This window comes from Pelodiscus sinensis, chromosome 2 (genome assembly GCF_049634645.1).
Source record: "Pelodiscus sinensis isolate JC-2024 chromosome 2, ASM4963464v1, whole genome shotgun sequence".
In the NCBI taxonomy this organism is placed as follows: domain Eukaryota; kingdom Metazoa; phylum Chordata; order Testudines; family Trionychidae; genus Pelodiscus; species Pelodiscus sinensis.
This window is the reverse complement of record NC_134712.1, coordinates 175,652,995-175,677,780: the sequence shown is the minus strand read 5'-3', so window position 1 is coordinate 175,677,780 and position 24,786 is coordinate 175,652,995. Positions and strand designations below refer to the sequence as shown.

At 43.5% G+C, this 24,786-nt stretch overlaps 1 protein-coding gene across 3 annotated transcripts in view; it reads right to left on the bottom strand.

Moving 5' to 3' along the window:
• Window positions 1-2,801: 2,801 nt before the first annotated feature.
• GLB1 (galactosidase beta 1) overlaps window positions 2,802-24,786 on the bottom strand; it is a 63,761-nt gene continuing 41,776 nt past the window's right edge. For all 3 annotated transcript variants that reach the window (XM_075921843.1, XM_014572899.3, XM_075921844.1), the window contains exons 12-16: window positions 23,865-23,954; window positions 21,144-21,257; window positions 19,944-20,075; window positions 13,755-13,994; window positions 2,802-4,003 (exon numbers count right to left, since the gene is read on the bottom strand). In XM_075921843.1, the coding sequence (XP_075777958.1) occupies window positions 3,743-4,003; window positions 13,755-13,994; window positions 19,944-20,075; window positions 21,144-21,257; window positions 23,865-23,954 (837 nt within the window). In that variant the 3' untranslated portion in view covers window positions 2,802-3,742. The remainder of the gene's footprint in view (window positions 4,004-13,754; window positions 13,995-19,943; window positions 20,076-21,143; window positions 21,258-23,864; window positions 23,955-24,786) is intronic.

The following is a 24,786-nucleotide window of genomic DNA, read 5'->3' as shown; positions in this document are numbered from 1 at the left end:
GTGGGTTGTGCCCACAAAAATTCATGATACTATGGATATTTTTTGGTGTTACAGGGCCATTCATTTTTTTAACTTAAATGTAAATACTAAACCTAATTCCTTCCACACTACTCTATGTGCCCTGGCACAACCCGGATAGACTTCCCCCACCCCCTCGCTGGACAATCAGTCCCTTTAAAGAAATGGGACGCTGCAGTCCAGCTGCCACAGGTCTCCAGGACCACTGCTGACCCTCAATAGTGTAAGCACACCATTTCCTAGAGCTCCAACCTTGTGGATACTCTGCATTTACATTCCTCCTCTTCCAGGACACACAGCAGTGGAGGCAGAGAGATCCATACTTTGACAGGCTTCCAAAATCCAACTGCTCTTTAGTTAGCACAAGAGACATGTCTAGACAAAAATTCCCCACTTGAAAATTCCTTGGTTTTAGAGCTGAGTCCTCTAAGGAGTCCAGGGTCCCTCCTCCTTCCTCTTGCACATGGCTGCTTCCCAGGCCTGGAGTGCTGCCCCGCTGCAATCAGGTTCCCTCTTCCTGGGACGGGCCTGCCGTTCAGGACTACTCTATCATGAAAGCCCATCCTGCTGCTCCCGGCCAAGCTTGTCTCTGCAAGTCTCTTCACCCAACTAGCTGGGGATACTTCTACACAGCAAAAGGCTCTACAACTGTAGCAAGTCTCCCGGTCAACTGACTCCCCTCATCGACCTAGGCTCCAGCCCAAGCCTGAATGGCTACACTGCTATTTTTAATCCTGCAGCAGGAGTCCAAGACCACTGACCTGGGCTCTGAGACCTGCTGCTGTGGAGCTTCTTTGCTGTGTAGACACACTGTTAGTCTCTGGTTCTTTTAAGATCTATTGTGAACGCCTGATCTCTCTGTTCTGCTTGTGGGAAAATTCCACTGTTTCAAACTCTAGTCCCCACACACTGAGTTTGGAGAAAGTTGGATTTAGCTAGGATGTGACCATCACATCAAGGTTTAACAACTCTCCGTTGTCCCTGGTGCAAGGGATATGGGGGACAGTCTGACACCATGTGGCTGACTCCACAAACAGAGGGATTCAATGATACAGCATTTTCATAAAATCGAACAAAATTCATAAGTGGTACATAGATTACAAAGTCAACACATCCTCATTCTATGTCTTCCCTGTGCTCTCAGCATGCCTACTGTTGAGGGAAAACTTCCTGTTTAAAGAAAGAGGCTTTACTCACTTGGGATAAATCCAAAGGAAGCAATTTTATAGTAACATTAAAATGTTTTAATGAACTCTCTCAACACTTTGTTCTTTGAGGCTCCTTCTCAAAGAGCTTGCAAGACTAAATTAAAACCAATAAGTAGAGACACTGACTGATATAGACAGTTTTAATTAACAGCAACAAAAAGAAGAAAAGATTCTGCACAGCTGCAAACAAACAAACAAAATCTGGCACTTACATCATGATTAGTGATTAACTGGAACAAAACGGAAGACACCAACACATGATTTGTAATATGTTCCCACACTCAGAGCAAAAACTATCTAACCCCAAATCTTCATTTTCTGTGGCATTAGATAAGGAGAATCTAGCCCATGTTAAGAAAACAAGATCACATTTAAGGCCTATTTAAAAATCTCTTTAAATTTGCATTCAGTAGTCTGTTTCATTGTTGACTGTGTCATATCATAGCTCCATGGACATTCCACCTGGACAGTTATGGGACAGTAGGCTGGGCTAGGATTGCTAGGTGTCCGGTATTGTACCGTACAGTCTGGTATTTGCACGCTCTGTCCGGTAAAAAAAAATCAGAAAATACCGGACATGTGCAATGTCTGGTATTTTCTGATTTTTCCGTCTGCGCACTGGACGGAAGCCTAGTGTGGGCGGGGGGAGCGGCTGGGAGTCCCAGCAGGGCCGCGATTGCTGCCGGGAGCCTTCGGTCAGTTGAGTGTGAGGAGGGGAAGCTTCCTCCTCGTTCGTGCGCCGCCGGGAGCCTGCGCGGGACAGGCAGCAAGTGCCCGGGTCAGTCCTGCTCTCTGCCAGCCAATTTTCTCACCCCACCCCCGCCTCCTTCCCCGCCAGTTCTCCCCCACTTCCCCTCCTGATCTTCCCCGGCCAGCCTCCTGCACCCCCCCTTCCCCCACCGCTGTGCTTCCCGCTGGTCAGTTGCTCTTCCTGATCTCCCCTGGCCAGCACCGCTGCACACCCCCCCAGCTCTGCTTCCCACGGCCCCCAACACCTCCTCAGCAGTGCTTCCCGCCCCCCTTTATTCCCAGCCAGCCCTGCCCTCTCCCCCCCAATATACCACAGCCAGCCCCCTTCTGCCTGACCCCCCCATGACCAGCCCTGCTTCCCGTTGCCCCCCCGTTAGCTGTTTCCAGCCCCCCCCCCTTCCCAGCCAGCACCGCTCCCTTCCTAGCCAGTCCTCTCTCCCCCCCCGCCTCCCTCCAAGCGTGTCCTTGGAGGTTTTTTTTTTTTTTGCTCAAACTTTGGTTCCCTCCCACACCTTTTTTCCTTCAACAAAAAATTTTTCCGGTGGTTTTGGAGGGGTTGGGGGGAGGTGTTTGGTATTTTTGTTTCAGCCATCTGGCAACCCTAGTAGGCCCTAATCTCATTTGCACTATTGTAAATTGGAAGCATCTTCCTTTAAATCAACAGTGTTACAAGGATATGAGATGTTAAACTATTTTTAAATATTGGTTTGTGCTTATTTAAGTATAAGCAATGTATTTAGTCCACAGTAGCCATTTCTTGTGTTCTAAACCATTGAAAGTTTTTCTTCATTCTCACTAAGACCACTTTTAAAAAAAAAAAAAAAAAAAAAAAGTAGAACATCTTTTAAAAAAATTTTTTGACCACGCAGATTTTTTCCCTTGTTTTTATCAACATTTTTCACATTTTTTTTTAAACAAAACAAAACAAAGTGGACATAGGCATAACTGGCCATGCTGGCAGTAGGAAACTGCAAACTGAAACACTAGCCACATTAACCAGGTATTTAAACATGGAAGAAAGCAAGTCAAATCCAAATGGTACTTGATATACACAAACTTTCTGAAGCACAGGTTGAACTTCTCTAGTCCAGAACACATTCTGGTCTGGAAACATCCATCGTACGGCATGATTTTAATTAACTGGATGTCCACTTTTGATGGGTGTGGCCAGTTTCCCGTGGTCCCATAAAGTCTGTTTACAGAAACCAATCCTAGCTCTCAGTGTTCTGTGCTGTTATTTAGCTCTAATTTACCCCTAAAGGTCCTCTAACAGCCCAGTTAAGCAGTGGAAGTGTTGGTAATGCTCCTCAATAATACTGATCTTCTGTGGTCAAAAAATTCTCTGGTTTGGAACTGGTCAGGTCCTGCGGGTGCTGGACTAGAGAGGTTCAACTTGTACTTGTTTGATAAATTTGCTTATTCTTAGCAAGGTAAATTTCTCTATGTTCACAAATGATGATAAAGTGACTTGTTTAAGAGGTTCCTTTAATGCAGTCACAGATCCCAGAGCTAACTGTTTACTAAGACTTTGATGTTAAATATAATCTTCCATCTCAGTCTAATCTTATGTGCAACTTACTTAGGAGGAGACCTGTGTTTACTATCTCCTACTTGCAAACAGACACGCTTTCAGTGGTTTGAAAAAAAGTGTCCACGGTTAAAACTTGGTAAGTATGTTAACACTGATTTTTTCCCCAGAGGAGTGTGGGATTTGCACAAATAAGGGGAAAAAAAACAGGCAACGCTAAGGACAAATTCCTAAATAATCATAAAGGGTCCAGCCATAACTCTTTAGTGAACAGCTTCCGGGTGTTGCTTCCATACTGCAGTGTTGCATTGATAACAGGTTTGTCTACAAATTCTATGGCACATTTCTGGATGCCACAAGGAGACTGCTCCAGCTCCAAAACTGTGATATTGTTCAGTGATGATGAAACAAGGATGTTGCTTGGAACGAATAGGGTCACTTGAGGACCACGGACTGGCCAGTAGCGACCGAGATTAAAGCCATTGATCCAAATTTGTCCCTGCCAAGAGAGAATAAACAAAAAAGACATTTAAGTAGTCCAGTAAAAATTATTAAATCAATAGCTTATTTAACTTCTGCCATCTTGGGGAGAGGAACTGAGCCTTCAAGTGTCATACAATGTTGGGCAAACTGTATTTTGATCAAGCTAAAATATGCTAGCATTTAAATCCTGATCAAAACATACATTAAAAATAGGCAAAACAATCATAGTTTCTTGGTTAATTAAATGCAGCATCAACATTCAAAAAGCAGATGTTACTTTTGAAGAAAATATATTTATACTACAAAATTAAGTCTTGCAAGCCAGAAAAATTAGCAGCATTCATAAAACACCAAGTGGACAGAAAATAATTATGTCCTAGATGAGTCAATACTTCTTGGGAGGATTAAATAAGTAGCTCATGGCAAGTTTGTTTTCATGAACACTACACCAGGCGACATTTGGGAGCAACAGAATTTTGGGTTGTTGAGTTGGTCTCTCACCTAAAGCCATTCTCTGCAGAGATCTGTGAAGCTCAATGTTTTAGTTGCCTGGTAAACCTTCCATCTGGTTTTATTTCAAGAGGGAGCTGCATAATTTCCTCCCCTCTCTCAGCCCTGAATTTTCCTTTATGTTTCAGGTTAAAACAAACCCCAAAACAAATGTATATTGTTTTATATTTATACAAAATTAATAGGTAAAGATGGGGGGGAGGTCAGAGTTTTTGTGCAAAATAAGTAATTTATTTGCAGCTTGTTTGGAGCATCAGAAATTCAGATGTTTCCTATTCTCAGAGCCTCTACAGGAGACCTTGTTAAATGACAATGACAGAGAAATCTGAGCAAGTGTCAAGAAAAAGGGACATTTTAAACTCTGTTTAAACAGAATGTCTTAAACTCTGTTTCTGATGGGTTTTGTTATTGTTGGGTTAAACTCCAGTGTCTACTAAGACTTAGAAGAAAAAACACTCTCGTTAGAAGTTTAAAGGCCTGGACTGCATCTGGTAATGCAAGATCTTACACAAGCATCTGACATCCAATGAGCCCTCTTGCAAAAAGAGGGATGGCTTGACATTGTTGATATTTCTTATGTTAAAAAAACAAACTTAAGAAATCCTTAAAAAAAAACTCTTTTAAACACATCATAAAGTAGCAAAAAAAAAAAAAAAAATCATCCTCAAGCTATTTAAAAAAAAAACCCTTTGCAAGTCATCTTTAAAACTTTAAGGTTTCATACAGTTTCAGCAGAATTGTAAACGGATCCACAGTTACTCAAAACTGAACCTGGCGTTTGTGAACATTTTGACTGAGCTGGGCTGTTTTGAGTTCAAAACAAAAAGGAAAATTCTACATGTTTTTGAGGTTTAATATGCCGTACAGCCCCATTCTCTTGTGAATGCCCTTTGTGTGTTAGTTACAGGCTCAGAACACAGGGATTTCAATAAATAAGAATGCAACATCAGCAGGTGAATTAAAGCATCAGTATTTCCCCATATAAAATATCCTTAATAGGGGGGGAAATAAAAGATGCATGGCACAAGGGCCAAATGACGACTAAATAAAGGGTTCTGCAAGGCATTAGGAAGACAGGACTTAAACAGCATGGTTTGCAACTTCTGAAAAATTGTAAGTTAGATGAAATTACAATTAAAAATTAAAGTCAAACAAATCATTAGCAGAATATTAAAAAGAAGGTTACTTTGCAATTGTGTTTCTGTAAGTTAATTTCAAATCTTTATAAATCACTGAATGTGTGTCAAGTTAATATTTTTCTCCAAGAGAATAGTAAATTTACAGATGGGGGAGTTCAACCTTCCATCTACCTTTGTGACCTAAGATCCTATCTTGTTCTCTTCTGCCAAGGTGTTAATAAATGTCAACCTCAAACTTTTTTTTTATCAAATTAATCTCATTTTGTGGCTTGTTTTTGCAGCACGTAGGGGAACAAAAAATAGACACTCTGCTTCAATGCTTTGTTTCTGTGATTGCTGTAGCATGAAAGATGGCATTAGAATTGCTGTAAGGTAATATTCCACATACAAGATAAATTCATCATTGTAAAATATGCTCTAGCTGAATGAGAACTTGTGGGTTGATGTAGGAATTAGTGGGTGAAATTCTAAGCCCTATACAGAAGGTCAGATGAAATGATCATAATGGTCCCTTATGGTCTTTAAGTCTGACAGTTTACTTGAGATCATTTCTTGGAAAATATGAGCTAAAAGGTTAATTTGCAAGGAGCTGTTACAGATTGTGTATGCAGCATGATTATGAAATCATATGTCCGTATATGCCCCCAAATCTATTAGCACAGCGCTTCCCAGTACCAGGCCGCAGGAAAAAAAATACCAGGCCTCGGCATGCCTGGTGGCTGCCAGCAGGGTCGAATTGGGCCCCGCGCCCCTGAACCTGCAAGTGCCAGCGAGTTACAGAGCCGGGGGCCCTGCACCACCAATAGGTGGAGCTAGGTCTCTCCCCCGGCTCTGCCTGGAGTGGGCCCTGGCCCATCCCTGCCGTGCGCAGCTCCTCCTCGCCGGCTGCTGCTGCCTATGTGCAGCGTTGCACGTGGGCGGGGAGGACGCCCAGGTGTGACGTGACATCACGGCCCAGGATTTTAAAACTCCTCGGAGGCAGATTGAGGGGTTGCCTCCGGGTTCGGCCTCTGGGGCCTGAGCTCAGACTCCTGCCCCACAACATGGAAAGCAGAAGGCAGGGAACAGGCTTGTGTGGCGGGGGAGAGGGAGGGGAGGAGAGGAGGTGGTGGTGGTGGAGGGGAAGGGGTGGAAGGAGAAGACACCAAGGAACAGGGGTGCAGGAGAGACAAATGCCAGGGGGCCAAGTGCAGACAATGAGGGAAAGGGCAGGAGGGGAGGTGTCAGTGGGAGAGGGGACAGGGTGCTGATGGGAGAGGAGAGGCGAAGGTGCTGGGAGAAGGCTTGAAAGAAGGTGGGCATGAGAAAGGTGGGGAATGGAGCAAGGCATGTGTGAGGGCACAGAGGAGTAGGAGGGAAATGGGGCAGAGGGTGGTGAGGGGATGGGTATCAGGGAAAAAGAGGGCAAAGGGGGCAGGAGCAGTAAGGGAAAAGGGAGGCACCAGGAGGGTGCAGGGCTAAGGGAAGGTGCAGGGGATTCTGGGGTGAAGCAGAAGGGCAGACACCTGCAGGGGAAGGACCAGCACCAGAGGAAAGAGGCAGGACAGGTGTGTAGAAGGTGGTGTTAGAAGAGGGGTAGCTCACATGATCAGAGTGGGGCTACTGGAGGAGAGGGCATAGGGGAGAGAGAAGGGCTGGTGGAGGGGGGCAGGTCGCAGGAGGGCTTTGGGCAGTGAGAAGGGCAGGAGTCAGGACATCAGAGAAGGGTGAGGAGTTGGGGGGCAGTAGGCACCAGGGGAGATGATGGAGCAAGGAGAAAAGACATGGCAGCAGAGAGAAAAGGTAAAGGTTTATAAAATATTTATTAATAACTTGGTATGCTGCCCACGGCCAGTTTGTTTGCGCCCTGCGGTGTAGTTTGGGTTTATGTGGGGATCAACACGTGGCGGGCGAGTGGGAGCCGAAACAAAAAAGTAGTCAGTGTAATGATCTTCTGTTGATATGCATTTTAGTAGTTAAATTCTTGAACTGTCCTTGCTCGTGGAAAGTGCTGTCACATGGGTAGAAATCGAGTAAATATTGCATTTTATTAATATCAGCAGAACTGATTTAAATGGGGCCTGTGTGTTGTGTAGTCTTGCCTTAATCTTTGTATTCATTCCTGTCAGTGTGAGAGAAGCTATTTGTATATATTTGCTTGCATATGCAAGCAGACTTAAGTTGAGGTCCTCAGCATGTTCTGTAAGAATCAGTGTGGCCTCTGGGGCTTACAAAGTTGAGTTGCCCTAGCTCATCCCTGACAGGTGTCTGTCTAACCTGGTCTTAAATATCTCCAGTGATGGAGATTCTGCAATCTCACTAGGCCAGCGTTTCCCAAACTGGTACTAGGGAGTGGGACTGACCCGGCCATATGTAGATCTCTGGGCGCTCCCTCCTCCCCCACAAAGCACGAGTTAGTCCGGCCGGAGGATTCTATTGTCTCCTCCCGCCCCTGTCCCCCCTCCCCGCCCACACCCTCGAGTAGTTGTGAACTGTCTGCCTGGTAGACACACTCATGCAGCCTGAGCACATTTACCAGCCAGGTAGTTTGAAACTACAAACTGATACATCTAGTAATAATAAAACTTACCTAATGAGAAAATACCAGACATGTTATATATCTGGTATTTTCTCAGTCTGTTTTTTATGTGTTTATATTTTTGGGCTGCAAAAAACAGCACTGAAAAAACAAAAGATCCAACTGAAGTAAAAAGTTTGGGAAACCCTGGTCTAACCAGCTTTCTGTCTGTCTTACAGTCCATTTATCCAATCCATGTTCCTTAACTTGCTGGCAAGAATATTGTGGGTGACCATATCAAGCTTTGCTAAAGCTGGCACTGGGGGTTTTGGGAGGACCAGAAACAACTTATTTGAATATTCATCATTTGATTAATGAATATGCAAATGAACATTACAGGTCCTCCAAAAGTTCATGAATGGATTTACTGGTCCCCATGTCAAAAAGTTTGCGAACCCCTGTATTAGCACAAACATGCATTCAGACCTATCCTCTGTTTGTCAGAGGCTGGAAATGGATGACAGGAGAGGGATCACTTGATGGATTCTCTGTTCTGTCCACTCCCTCTGGAGTACCTGGCATTGACCACTATCAGAAGACAGAATACTAGGCTAGATGGACCTTTGGTCTGTCTCAGTATGGCCATTCTTATGCTCTTATGTCCTTTATATGGCTAAATATTTAACTAGAAACTTCTGCTAAGGTGTGAACACAACTCTGAAAACCTTTTCAAAAACAGATGATTAATTTCTGCAGCACAGGAGTCTCTGAACCAGTGTGCTTTTTAAAAAAAGATACAGCACACGTGATATGTTACAACACTGCCACAACTTAACTTTGGTTAAGCCTCTTCAATTCTTAGGAGCAAATTCAATACCACTGATAGATGCTAGATAGATAGCATTAGCTTTTTAAAAAAAACTTTACTGGTTTTATATAAAATATTAAAACATATATAAATACAACCACAAGATAGAAATCGCTCATGAAGAAAAAAATATAACATTATTTCTAAAACCTGGGCAAAAAACAAACCAAAACCAAAAACAACCTGTGAAGATCATGAAGATCAATTGTTAAAAGTGATTAAATACATAAAATGAATATAATCTAAGAATATTGCAGATTAATATATACTAAACTGCACAGTATGCGATAGTTTCATGTGTAACCACACAACCTCATATTTTTTCATTTCTATTAGATGGAGTCATTTTATCCATTAATGCAGTAGGAGAGCACTCACTAAGCCCATCTGTGTACAAGTGAGGAAACGCAGAGGGCCATTTTCTCCAAATAACTCTTGGCCACTAATATAGTTACTTCAATCTACTTCTTAATGTTAGTTTTAGATGATAAAAAAAAACCATTTTTTTCAAGAGTACTGTAGGAAAGAAGCAGCTTGTTAGTATAAGAATGATTGACCATGCAGAGCATACTGAAATAGTGCAGAGTTGCCAACTATCACTTATTTAGAGGTAGAGACTTTAATTTTTTTATTATTATTTTCACAGTGTTGTTAAAATCTTACTCAGAATGAACTGCTACTTATTTTTAATGAAGTTAAAACCGGCATTGGCCACTGTTTTACTAATTTACTAATAATGGCTATGAAGTATGCAACAATTTCATAACAGAAGACTATTTTCGACCTTTACCAAAACCATTATAGTCTTTCATTAAACACAGTCATGACTATTCATTTATAGCGTACCATGACATTTTATAGGGAAGGTCTGTAGAATCTTTGGCCATGATAGGAATTCTACTGGGCTGGCAGGAATCTCTCAACTCACATTCACAGCAGAGAGAAAGGTTGTGGAAACTAGCCAAGGAGTATTAGCTGTTGGCACTTTTAAATGGTTCTGTCCCAAACAAAAACCCTGGATCTGAATTCATCCAAAATCTGAGGGTTAATAAATTTTGGAATCCAATACACAATCTAGCAGTTGGCCTCTATTTCAACTTGTGGGCTACACAAAAGCTCTGTATCCTGTGAATGGCCTGAACTTTGAAGAGTGAAAAATTAAGATCCATGTTTTCTTTCATAAACACATCATTGTGGTTATTCTGCTTCCTTCTTTGAAAAGAAGTATCAGCCACCAAGATCTTCCCTACATTCAGGATTAGCCGCAAATGAGCCATCAGCCACTGACATACCAGTATCTGTGCAAACCCCAAGTGTTGCCAAGGAAAGCCAGGACTTGTACCAGTTGCCTACGTAACCCTCAATCCAGGCACATCTCAGCTTCTCTTGATGACCGACGGGGCTTGTGCTGATACAGCTACACTCTTTGCTGTGGCTGAATCCACAAGATAGCTAGGGCTTTCCCAGTTCAGCATTAGGCAGCTCCACTGCTCCAGTTTCCCCTCAGTCATCCACAGGTTTGTAGGCAGCTGAAGTGTTCGCATGCATGAATCTTCACTGAGTTGCAGCACTGAGGTGATTTAGCTCTCTGGCTAAGTCAGAATTCACCACTTCCAGAGCATTATAAATAAAGTCCAGTGGCAACCACCCTATGTTCTCACAGCTCCCTTCGCGGGTCTTAGCAATCTTCAGACCTGCCACCAGGCTCAGCTTCCTACCCTCTGATCAATCTTCCCATATCCCATAGTAGAAGCACAGATGGGAGCCAATGTCCACCCTCTGTTACAGGTTCCCTCTTATAACTGAACTATCTGACCAGTCATTTAAGCTCTCGCCCTGTCCTTAAATTTTCCTCAGGGCATACTCCACAATAAGCCTTCCCCTGTACAGAGAAAGGGGTTTATGGTCTCTCAGCATCTGCCAGCAGGTCTCTGCTCCCAGCAGGTCTTGCTCCTGGAAACTAAGGGGAACCTTCACCCTGGATATGCTTTCTCCCCACCTCCACTCTCCAAGCGGGCTATTGGCTCTCCTTGTGTACTTGGTTGGTCACTTGACTGCTAACCCCTGTACTCATTCCCATCAGCTAGGAGAAACTTGGGGCTTGTCTACACACCAAATTTGCACTACAAGTGTGTTGGAAAACAACCCAATGCTCTGGGGCTTAGGTCAGCTCGGATCCCTACCTCACTGCTCTGTGTGCTGCCAGGTAAGAGGCACTGTAGCTCCTCGTCATGTTTGCTCCAAAGTATGTGCTACGCAGCGAGGCAGCAGCCAGCAGGAGCAGGCCACACAGTGGCTGCTGCTGCATTAACCCTGCAAGCAAAAGGCAGCTGGAGACAGATTGCAGGCAGGCATAAGGCAATGTGAAGCTCCCACCAAGAGGACGCCAAGCTCAAACGACAGCACTGACACAAATTTGCAAGCAGGGTGGGGCGAGTGTTGGGTTTAGGTCAGGGCTGAAAATGACAGAACATTTGTGGATCATGTTTGGATCAGCTGTGCTTGGGCTGGGGTTCAAGTCTGGGTCAGGCTTGAAAAATTAGGTCCGGGCTGGCCTCTAAAGAGATAGAACTCCTCTAGTGTGGATGCAGTTATAGCAGCATAAAGGAGATTAAACCAAAAATTAAAAATTAAAAAATGAATGATGATTGCCTAGAACTGGAAGGGACCTTGCAAGGTCATTGAGTCCAGTCCCCTGCCTTCACAGCAGGACCAAGTACCATCCCTGACAAATATTTGCCCCAAATGGCCTCTGCAAGGATGGAACTCACAACCTGAGGTTTAGCAGGCCAATGCTCAAGCCACTGAGCTATCCCTCCCCCCCATAAACCAGTATAATTTATTCTCACAAGTGAAGGGGAATCAGCTGTATTGGTAGAAGGCATCTTTAGAATTCCTATAGCTGCATCCATACTAGAGAGTTTGAGAAAAAAAAAGTGTAAGCCCTCTTTTCTCTTACTGGTCTGTGTACCCTAGAAATTTAAGGGACCCCAATTTTGTATAGGCTGGGTAACTACCTCAGTGACATAAATATCACATCCAACAAATCGGTACAAACCAGCCCAAATCAACTGTGCAGGCCGAGAAGGGCCAAGCCTTGGAAGCAGAATGGGCCATTCTCATACCCTGGGATCAGTGAACTGCCCATTCCTAGCTACAGGCAAAGGTAACTATGTGAAGAGCCCATTTCTAAAGTGAGGACCCTGTTCCATCAGGGAAGGCGAAATAAAACTGAATTGTTGGGGAGGGGGAAAAAATGGCTGGGGGAGGATGCTGAACGAATCCAAGTGATTTCCTTGAGAAGATGGGTAACTGCTCTACGTCACCAACTAATAGCAGTTCCAGCTAGATGGCGATTTAAAATGGAGTTCCAAATCCCTCTCACAATTGGGGTATGTAATCAAAACACGAAGAGCCCAGCTGTGCGATGGGTGAGCACTGGCCTCCTTGCACCCCCTTAAGTCAATGAAAGTTCGATTACTGGCTTCAATGAGAGCAGTGAGAAAACAACACCGAGTTCTGTTGGAAATCACATCCATTCAGATCTCACCATGACAATTTATTTATTTAGCGTTTCCATGTTTGCTGAGCAAAGCTATCGGGTTCTTAGTGGCCAAGGGGAGCTCTTAGAGTGCACTGCTGACTTCGCCAAACAGTACCATCTGAGGAGGAACTGATTGGTGGCTGGTATTAAGCACCAGGCTTCCCACCACAGGGACTCTGCTGTCACATCCTGGCATGGCAGCCTCCGTTGCAGCAGGTGTTATGATGAAAGACATGAGGCCAGTGGGCTACAAAGGTCACTGAACAAAAGGAAGCATGGGTTGGCACAAGCAACTTGCCCACTGCAAACGCCCAGGTGTAAGGGGAACAACATGGCTCAGAATGGGAAGCCATGTCAAAGCCCAGCTGTGATATACCATTCAGGATTTTTGTGTTTCAACAGATTCTTTTTGTGGGTAGTGAGGGTGAGATGACAGGTTTTTAGAATCACGTTAGGCATTCTCACACCCTGGTTACATGTTAGGTTATGACTCTTCCCGCTGGACCCTTCCTTTTGAGTTAGCAAGTCTCATTTTCTGAGTCTGTCAGAACTCTGCACTTAGTTTATTAACCAAAATTAAAAATTGCTCATTAACAAAAACTGGCATACAAAGACACTGGCTTATTTTCTCAGCTCCTCAGCATGAAGAGTTTTTCTACTGAGACTTCAGCAATTACATCCTTAATTACTTCTGTTCAGCCAGACAAGGCAAACTCCACTCTTGCTCAAGAGGCCAACTTCCAGTATCTCACTTTCTCCAGAACAGTCTTTAAAAGCATTTATTCATTTCCCTTGTCCAGAGAGTGGCGCTCTCTGCAGCCGCCAAGAAATAAGACCAGAACTGAATGCAGTATTCTAAATAGGCCTGAATACACATATCTGTGTGTCCTACTCAATATATTTATAGTAGCCGCATACCTTACATGGCACATGATTTGCCTAGCTAGCACCACTGAATGACTACTTAACATGAGCTTCCCTCATCTTAATTTCCTATCCCAATTGCTGCAGTTAAAATGTACGATCCACAGACCAATCACTTATAGGATCATTTGATATATGTGAGTGACTGTAAAGTTGCCTTCCAATTGCTACTAAAGATCACGAACTGCCTGCTGCTAGGGGAGGAGAGGTAGGTAACCAGAATGTGATTGTTCAAAACTATCAGGTTCAGATTTTTGGGTAAGCATCTTAGAAAAATATACCCACCTTTGTCCAACCAGGAAACTTGATGAAAGTATCTTGGGGTAAATCAGGAATTCCACTGGGAATAGAAAATCTGCCAATGTAAAAAGCAGGTGCTGCATAGCTTGAGGGATAACCACCAGATGTTTCTGATTCATCGTCTCTGCTATTTAGGCCCTGGCCCACCACACTGTCTATGTCTAGTGGGTACATCTCCCAGTCAACGAGGGTAACTTGGCCAAGAGATAAATTTGACACTAGACCCTGCAAAGAGATTAAAAGTGTTAAAATCCATAATCTCATCTCATTACAGTTATTTATCTCCTACTGTCCTAAATACAAAATCAGTTAAGAGAAATTGCCAACTCTAAGAGTTCAAAATTCATGCGTCCAGTCCCACAGCTTAAAAAAAAAGTAAAAATAAAATAATCCTCCTAAAGGAACTCTTCGTTTTTATTTGCTTTTTGGGCTTTAAGCCTTTAACATACACTTTGGTCAAACTCTTTTGTGAAAACCACAGAGGCTAGAAAACAGTGTTAAAAATAAAGCTGCAATTTTCACAATCATTTTTTTTCCCTAGGAACTGGTGCATTAAGGAAATCACAAGAGCTGGCAACACGGAGTCACTCTACATAGTTGTAGAGACAGTGTTACTGGCTTCCCACAGAGCTATTGTTGCTCATACATAGTATCACAAAGTCAGGTCTCCAAGGCTCACACTGAAGCAGTAAACCAGTCAAGTACTTAAGCATGCGCTTAACTTTAAGCACAGCGGTCCATGTTACTTCAGTGAGATTAATATCCTTAATGTGAAACACGTTATTAAGTATCACACTGAACTGGGACAGAAATGAGGATATATTTGATATACTGGAAGCAGATTTTGACGTTCTCTCAAAAATCAAATCCTGCTCTACCCACAAAAGTTGTTACGACAGTTTCTATTACTGTATTTTACACTTAGAGCAAACCAATAAAGCCATCCTATGAAGGCCACATCTCAGGACTGAAATTCAACATACCACCATATACCACCATAGACACACTGATTACGGCATAAAAACAGTTTTTCCAACATGATTTAACCCCTTTCCCAAGTGACATAAGCTAAACTGAACAAAGCCTCTCTTACAGCAAAATACAGGCAGTCCCCGGGTTACGTACAAGATAGGGCGTGTAGGTTTGTTCTTAAGTTGAATCTGTATGTAAGTCGGAACTGGCATCCAGATTCAGCCGCTGCTGAAACTGATCAGTTTCAACAGCGGCTGAATCTGGACACCAGTTCCGACTTACATACAGATTCAACTTAAGAACCCCAGGCGTCCCCAAGTCAGCTGCTGCTGAAACTGATCAGCAGCTGATTCCAGGAAGCCCAGGACAGAGCAACTCTGCCTCGGGCTTCCTGTAGTCAGCCGCTGGTCAGTTTCAGCAGCCGCTGACTTGGGGACGCCTGGGGCAGAGCAGCTCGGGTGCTGCTGGGTTGGTCCAGTAGCACGGCCGCTCCTCGGCGCTACTGGACCAACCCAGCAGCACCCGAGCTGCTCTGCCCCAGGCGTCCTGATTCAGCCACTGCTGAAACTGATCAGCAGCGGCTGAATCAGGACTTCTGGGGCAGAGCAGCTGGGGTGCTGCCGGGTTGGTCCAGTAGCGCCAAGGAGCAATACTGCGGGACCAACCGGCAGTGCTCCACCTGCTCTACCACAGGCCCCGGGCTTTGCTCCACGTCTCCCTGGTCTGCACTAGCTGCGTCCCCCCCCCCAGCAGACCAGGGAGACACGGAGCAAAGCGGTGGAGGACCCGGGCCGGACTGCGGCGCTTCCAGATCAGCGCCGCAGTCCGGCCCGAGTCCTCCGCGGCTTTGCTCAGCGTCTCCCTGGTCTGCAGGGAGCAGCTTTTCTCGCCCCGGAGGAGGCGGGCGGCGGGACCAGGTGTCCTGCCACTCCAGTCCTCCGGGGCAAGAAAATCCCCGTTCGTAACTGCGGATCCGACTCGGGGACTGCCTGTAAGTGTGTCCATGCAGAGGGTTGGTTATAGTGGAGATGCTCTATTGTGTACCGGGAGAATTCAAGTCATGCAGCGTATGTTTAGCCAGGTTTTCTAACTGCTTGCCTATTTCCACATTTAGGCACTTTTATACCAGGACTTTCAAAAGGTGTTGAGTATCCACAGCTCCTCATACAGCCAAAATGTTAATCAGCACTTTTCTAACATGCATTAAGACAGAGAGAGAGACAGGTTCTCCAGGTAATGTACAGCACAAGATGTAAGAGGCACATAACACACTAGTAATAGATCTGCTTCCTTCCTTTATTTCCTTCAACAACAAGACAGATCCGCAAATGCAAAACACCAGATATATTTTGAGCTACTTCCCCAAAATCTAGATACTTAATTCTATCTCACATTATTAAACCTTAATAAAAAAGGAAACATAAAAGCTCTTATTTGCTTTAAAATGCAAGCCTTTTTGCAAGGTTTGTGGCACAGCTCCCTCAAGTAAAGCTTTGAAGACAAAGGTATTTAAGAAAAAGACTAGACAGTTAATTTTTCTTCGTTTCTTCAATTATTATTGTATAAATCAGTGTTTCTCAATTTTTTTATAAAGTATCCCTTTAATTAATACACACACACACGTACCCCAAGTACCTACAGTTTTCAGACACATTTTTTTTCTACCATTGCAACACATTTGTTTAAACAACTTAATCAAAGCTGGGCGAGCGATGAAATTTTGGGTGTAAAAAGTACAAAAATAATAAAGCGCTGTAAAACTTAAAACAAAAATTCAGTTTTCTCCAAATTTCAGTTGTGTTGACGTTCCCCTCTCCCCCCAGACTTCTCTCGAGTACCCCAAGGATACTTGTACCACTGGTTGAGAAACACTGGTATATATTACCCCTAACTTCTTGCTGTTTCTTGCAGAGAAGACTCTGCTGCTGTGGTAAACATTACACATTTTCCATAGGTATCTGGAAAATCCTATATAAAGATCTCAATTTTCTGCAGCCTCTTATGCACTCTCAGATTTCTTTCCTTACTATACATCTCTACTGAACCTGTTTTCATTGCTATTATTTAAACTGCCTATGCCATTGATAAAGCTATTGAACAGAACTGGTCCCTGCAGAACCCCACTCGTTATCCCCTTCAGGTATGACTGTGAACCATTGATTATTGCTCTCTGGGAAGGGTTTTCCAACCAATTGTGCCCCCACCTTATAGTATCCTCATATAGGCTGCATTTCCCAGTTTATAAATGAAAAAGTTGTGCAATACTGTATCAAATGCTTTATTAAAGTCTAGGTATACCACATCTACCACTCCCCCCTTATCCACAAGTCTTGTTATGCTTTGTAATAAAGCTCACAGGTTGCTGCAACATGATTTGTGCTTGACAAATCCATGCAGATTGTTGCTTATCACTTATTTCCTAGATGTTTGCAAATGGATGCCTTAATTATGTGCTCCTTTATCTTTCCTGGTACAGAAGTTAAGCTGGTCTGCAGTTTCCTGGGTTGTTCTTATTTCCCTTTTTATAAGTGGGCTACATTTGCCTTTTTCAAGTCTTTTGGTATCTCTCCAATATTCCATCTATTTCACAGCAGAAAGTGGGGGACACATTACTGCCAGCCTGCCAGAACATTTTTCATCCTTCCTGGCAGTAATACGCTAAGCTACTCTCACTCCGATCAGATGAACTGGCTCTACTGTTGCCAAACAACACTTGTTCAGTAAACAAAGAAAGGACTTCAGTCTGTAGGGATCTTCATCCACTGGCTTCCAGAAGCACCATACACTTGCTCCCCACCCTGCCCAGGCTAGGATTTAAAGATGTATTGTTAGATCCCATTAGCTAGCTCAATCCAACTAGCACCTTCTAAAGACGCAAGACAGGGCAAGTAAAATTGTACTGCAGCATGTACTAAAGCTAGTGAAAGCCTTGAGCCTAGGAAACTTACCAGTAGGGATGTGCATAAGCAAACCCCCACTGCAGGCCCCGCCCCAGCTCACCTCTTCCCCCAAACCTCACCCCTGCTCCACCCCCTCGTGCCCTCACTGGACCCCTTACCCCAAGCTCCCTTCCCATTCAATATGGTGGTGCCATGGTGAAGCTGAGTACAGGAGGCCGGGAGAGAGAGACAGCAGAGCAGGCTGCCTGACTGCTATGGTAAGTGCAGGGAGGACCTGACCCCTGCTGCCATCCTGAGCCAGGGCCCCCACCCCGCCCAGTAATTTCCCAGGTCCTGTGGCTAACAGGGGTGATTGTCATATCCAGATGATAAGGGGTCACCATGCAGCCCCCAATTTATTTTCCTGTATTTTAAAAATACCTACTTCCTCCTCCTGCACATATGCCTTTGCTCAGTAACCACTTAATCTCATTTCTGTGGCACCTTCTCTTCCTCTATCCTTTCTCTGGTGGTTTGCATTTTCCCTCACATCTAAACTGGGCTGCAAGCTGTTACCAAAATCTTAAGAGCCTTGTTAAGTGTCCTGCATATCCATGAGGAGTTGCAGATAAAACAAGATTTTGGGAAAAGTGGTCAGGATTACCTAATGCCACAGGTCAGGCTATAGGAACCCTATTTTAATGGCCAGGTGGTCAACTTCTGAAGCAGACTAGAGAGGACCTTCTTATTCCAAAAGCCATACTCATGCCAATGAAGCTAATCTGACTGCAACTGGTCACAATCCTGTCAAACAGCCGCATAAGCCTCCACACGGAGCAGCTCTTCTGAAGAACTTCAGTCTTGGCTTGTAGCAGTCCCATTTCAGACCCTGGTCTTTCCCAAGTTGCAATGGTCTGTTGTGTGTGTCTGTATTTTTTATAGCTTTTTGGTATGGGTAAATGTGCCCCCAGGGAGCATCAAATGCGGACTCTTAAAACCCACTGCAATCTGCATATGAAGCTAGATCTCAAGAAAAAGAAGCTACTCGCATTTTTGGGTCTCCAATAGTCACTCTTGCAGTCTGAGCCCAGATTCCCTTCTTTGGGCCAAGTGCTCATGGCTACTGCTCCACTATTATTTGTGTTCTATCAGTAATCTGAGAAAATCAGGGATTAGGGCCCTATTGTGCTAAGCACAATACAGACATAAAAAGGAATTCCATTCAGCACAGCACAAACATAACAGAAAAGGCAGTCCTGTTAGTATTTCTCCCCCACCTGTAAAAGAAGTCTAAAGGTCAACACTAAGATTGATGCTCACCAAAATTCAACTTATGCTGCTACCACCACCACCCCCCTCCTCTGGTTCATAGTAATGTAATTTTGAGACATTATAATTAGGGATGTTAAACTGCATGCAATTAAGTAACCATGTAACTGCTGAAATTTTCAGCTCTTACACAGTTACATACAGGGTGGTAGTTGGCTTCCCAGAAGCCAGTATGCACAGGGAAATGTTTTTTTAAGCCAGCTCCCCACGCATACCAGCTTCCATGTGCCACCCTGTACTGCTGCCTCTGGTCAGAGGCAGCAGTACGGGGGTGGCAGGTGGTTCCCCTGAGCCAGTGCCTGCCAAAAAGGAGCTGGAGTGTAACCATGAATGTTAACCAATGAGTCCAGGCTCATCAGTTAACCGTTTATACGGTTACACTTTCACATTCCCATTACTGAGGAGCTAAGTTTAGAAATGTGCTTTGGAATAAGCACCCAGAGATTTTGAGGTTTATAACCAACCCTTATCTCATCCGTTCAAACCTGGCCGGAAATCTGGCAAGATAAAACATTTGCATGGAGTATCCTTCATCCAGCGATGCTGAAAAATTCTCCAAGAATGCAGCACTTGCTACTGAACCAGGACATGTATGGATTTCAAAAGTAAAAATTAAGATTTTATATAGAAGATTAGTAAACACCAGTGATCTTGAGTTCTAGATGACATCTCAGTTGTTTTTAATTAATCTGATTTGGTTCATGCATCCTTAAATGATACACAAGAGATGCTGAGTGTTCTGGAGAGCCCTGTGGGTGATATAAAGCCACTAAAAGTTACGAGTATTTGTCTGCTTTTTAATACCACTTTCATCTCAATGACAGCAGGTCTCCAAAAAGAAGTATTAATTGTATTTTGAGTTACACAGAGTTGCACTAGCATATTCCCAAATCTTACTATTGCATTACAATTTTTTTCTACCAATAGACGAAAAAGCTGTTTTCTGATGGGCTTTGACAAATTCTATCGCATAATCATTAGTGACTGTGTTTACCTTAAAATCATTGTTGTATCTACCATAGTTTACTCGACCCATGTTTTCTACCAACACATCCAGATTTGCTCCAGCCGTCCCAGTTATATTTATCATGTATGATTTGCCTCTTTCAAGGACTCCCTGAGGAACCTGTAAGCATAAAATCAAAAGGTAAAAAAAAAACCAAAATGCTCAGGCTATGACACTGGATTATCTACTTGTACAGAGGAAAATATCCCACATTGCCATGCTCAACTCAACCCCCACAACTATCATTTACATTGGTCAGTAAAATATTCAGCTAACTACTGGTGTCCATTATTCAAATAATTGAATCCTATCAGTTTCCTAAAAAATGTGTTAAACTTCATTCAGCTAATTCTATTGGTTTTGAATTTTCAACGTTCTGAAAGATTTTTCATTCCTGAAAAACCCAACAAGTTGTCACGGTCTGGTCAGATAACTGAAAATATGTTTGCATATTTTATAGGTGAAAATATGACTCATTCTCAGATTAAGCTCTGATGGTTTTATTTAAAAAATCTTTAAGATTCTGAACAGGAAACCAAACAACAGTCTGGTTTTGCCAATTGAGACTCTACTATACAACCTTGATATATGATATATAAATACAAATTCAATACACTGGAATAAAGAATGAAAGCTGAGCTTTGACAACCTATAAAATGACTTTCCTCCTTATTGAACAGGAACAAAGCTGTGCTGCACACAGTTCAAAGAGGAAAGCGGGGGAGGAATCTACATCCTGTAAATTTTTTTTTTAATTTGCGGTCAAACCAATGTCACAAGGAAATATGTACGCTCAACTTTTCTGCAGTAATCAATTGAAACAATCTGCAGGTGCTGATCAAACCAGAAGTAAGCAAGCCCAGTTTATGGATTTTTTTTCCTACTCATATGAAGACCCTAGTACAAATTTTCAGTTGTCTTGACAGTAAGGGTAAGACTTTCAAGCTGACCATAGAAATGGGGTGTACAGATCAGAATGTTTTAACAGCTTTACTAAAGTGCAGAATCTACAAACTGTATGATCCCTTTCTTTCTCTTTACATTTCATACTAAATTAAATAATCTAAACTGTATTTGGATACATGGGGGAAAAAAGCCATAAAGTACATAATACAATTATTAATCATAGCCACCCAAAGTAGGCAAGAGACAGATATGTATCTCAGTAGTTGTAAGGTCAATATTTACCCCATCTACAGAGACATAGGCACGATCATGGACTCCATTTGTAGGTGAAAAGAGTGGTGTTGGCTCACTATAATTTTTTGGTAAGGTAGTCCTGTACAGCACAAACCCAAAATACTAAAAGAAAAAAAAATCAGAGAACTAAGTTATTTTGAGGCTACACTTGAGGTCATACAATGGAAACCAGTAACCAGAATTTCTGCCTACATATTAGAGTAATTTCAACTTTCATACCTGTCTGGAGTATGAATCACAAATGATTTCAGATAGCCTGACAGGTTCTCTCAACCTTTAATACTTAATGTATATTTTACAAAGTTTCCTACTCATATTTACATAACTTTAAAGATGAAGGTCTCAGTTAAGACTTTTCCTCCTCTGCACCACAATAAGAGTAAACGGTCATGAACTTAATCCACTGATTATCTCACTGAAAACTGATAAAAATGACAAATGTAAAAAACTTTGCAACTGAAGCTTAGGTAACAAGCTAAAAACTGTACCCTACAACCATAGTTCCTGCTAAGGTGCACCCCTGTGCGTCCATGCACAAGAAATTATTCGCCCGCGCCCACCTCATTTGCAGAGCCGTGCAGCAGCACTCACCTTCAATGGCTACTCCAGCGGATGGGACCAGCTGAGATGGCATGGGGCGGGTGTTGGGAGAGGGAGCCCGCTCTGGTGGCTGGGGGGAGCAGGGGCCTGTTGGGAGCTGTGTGGCAGGGGGCCAGAGCCATGTGATGGTGGGGAGCTGCTCCAGTAGCTGAGGCTGTTCCCAGGGTCAGCTCCAGCTAAGGAGGTTATATTTCAATTAATCAGCTAATTGAGTAGTCAATGGAATTTCTATTAACTATTCAATTAGTCAGTAGGGGGTGGGGGTGCTTGCTACCCCTGCTGTGACACTTCCTCCCCTAACCCTCTCTCCCCTGCACTACCGAAACCAGCTCCTGCTTCCCCCCGTCCCGACAGAGAGGCGGCGGGGGAAATCCAAGTCGTCAGCTATTTGACTGCTCTTACATCCCTAGCTCCAGCCCTTCCACAGGGCTGGAGCAGTGTTTAGGGCTGCAAAGTGGCTTCCCAACTGCTCTCGGGGTGGGCTGCATGGCGGCTGACCAAAGCTGGAGCCGGGTTGTGGTGCGACTGCTCCTGGGGCTGGGACCCCCTGCACCTCTCTTGCTCCCTCCCACGCCTCTCTTCTGGCCCTCAGAGCCCTCTGTCCCCCCAACCCTCTGGTCCCCCTGCTCCCCACACATCACTGCCCCTCTCCCAGCACCTGACTCCCTGTAAACCCTGGGCACTGGCAGCAGCTTCCCTCTGCCCCAGGTGGGGACTCACAGCCAACCCCAGTAGGAGAGCCTGGGGGCAGTCCCTGCCCTGCACACAGGCTGCCTAGGGAGCATCACACCCTGGGAGGGGAGGGGGAGAATGTGTCTCACATTTTCCCCACGAGGGTGGGGGGAGGGGTGCTACCTCAGTGGCACACATGTGTGCTACCGCAGTGGCACACATCTGAACAAGTGCACATGACCACATTGCTGGTGCACAAAGCAAAACTCGCTCTGCTCATGGATGGAAAATCTTAGCGGGGAAACACTGCCTACAACGAAAAACTGATGCAGGTACTGCCCGTAGAGAAGAGAACTAGCTGCTATGTCACTGCAACACTTAGGAATATTTTTATATGAAATATTAAAATCAGAGCAGCTGGATTTGGTCCTGTAACAAATGAAACAGACTGAAACAAATCTGCATCAACTTAACCACAGTCTCACACAAACTGGTTTTAACCAGGTTCCCAGCAGAGGTGGGAGCATGGCAGTTCTAGCCAATCACACGTGACTACCAGTGTATTCATCTGGCAGCACACGCAGTTGGAAAAAAAGAAAAAAGAGAGGGAGGATGTGACCTCTATGGGCCACCCCTTTCCCTGTATGCCCCTGATGGCCCCACATGAGACCAAGGCAAGTGACAGAGTTTAACAGCTGCAAAGCCCAGCAGAGTGTGGAGAAGAGGAGTAATGCATGGCGAGTAAGGGTGATGCTTACCAGGTAATCGGTTACCAGTTTACATCCCTAGTTGGAAGGGATCTTTGAAAGACTCAACCTAACGCTTCACAAAAAGACTAAAAAGGAGGTGAAGGGCAAGGGAGGAAGACAGTGGGGAAGAAATAAAAAGTGGAAAGTAGCAATATAAAAAATACATATAAAAGAGGAAGGGAGAGAGAAAAATCAGCCAAATAAACCCCAGGTGAGATTCAACAGTGATGCCAAAAATATGTGCATCCCTATGTGGATTAAAATCCGTATCCACAAAAATGATCTGCAGATATCTGTGGATATAAAGCAGATATCCATAAATTTGAAGGGTTCCAGATTCAAAATTTGTATCCACATCTGCATCTGTATGTGCAAAAACAATCCACAGAGATCTGCATTCACATCCTCAGATACAGATACCCACAGATATAAAGCAGATATCCATGGATTTGCAGGTCTCTGAAAAATATAGGAGCCGCAGGAACAGATGGTGTCACAAATGAGGAGAAGACTGCCACACAAGAAACCTGGGAATCACTACTGAGAGAACTACAAAGCTGTAAGATTTAAAGCAGCACATGCAGACCTGGCTTAAGACCTTTCACGCCAGCGCAGTTCAATCAAGGCTGAATTTCATTTAATAAGATTTGCTAAATGATTGTCGAATAGTTGCATGAGGAAGTCTTACCTGCTTCAGCTGTACAAAAGTTAAAGGGTAAGTGCTTTTTATTGGTCCAGCAGGCGAGAGGTCACCAAGAAGCTCTGCTACAGTGCCTAGCTGCAATGCAGGAAAAGTAGATTTACACTGGTCATCAAAGTCAATGTTTAATTAGTAGCTAAATAAGACAACACAACAACATGGTCCAAATTCTGCTCTTAGTTACACTGGTGTAAATCTGATGTGACTAGTGAGTTCCAAGAATTACTCCAAATGTATTATCTGAGGCAAATCAGAGCAAAATTTGGCTCTCAGGTATCATAATCTAAGAGGACTTTTCATCTAATAGGACTTTTAAAATAACTGAAACCACATTTATTTTTGAAACCAGTCCCAATTCAGCAAGATATTTAGACACAAGTTGAAATTAAAGCATGTGATCAGTCCACTGATTTTATTAAGACAATACACAAGGTTACAGGTGCTTAAATACCTTTCTGAATCTGTCCAAGTACAACTATATTGTAGGGTAACACACTTATGTTCCCGTCTGATCTCTTGTTGAGAGGATATAAGCTCTCTTTCAGACTATGCTTTTCTCTCGAAGATTTTACTTGTTGGTCAGGATGCACACAATATGCATTATGCCCTCTACTGACTCAAGTTGTTTGGTTTTGTTTTTAAATAAGAGCAATAAGAATTTTAGTCTACTGTATTTTATACAACTGTTTCCACCTGCCCAGTGTACATTCTACTTTGACAATTCCAAGTACTTCCCAGTATTTGAAGCCAAATGCTCACAATGTTGCAGAAAAACCACTAAAAATGATACTTAATTTTAGTAAAATTTGATATACATTTCATACACAGTCACAGTAGAAAGAAAACAATACAATGCTGGGTCATTCAAAATAACAAAAAAGAAAGATTTTGCACAGGCACATTCAAAAAT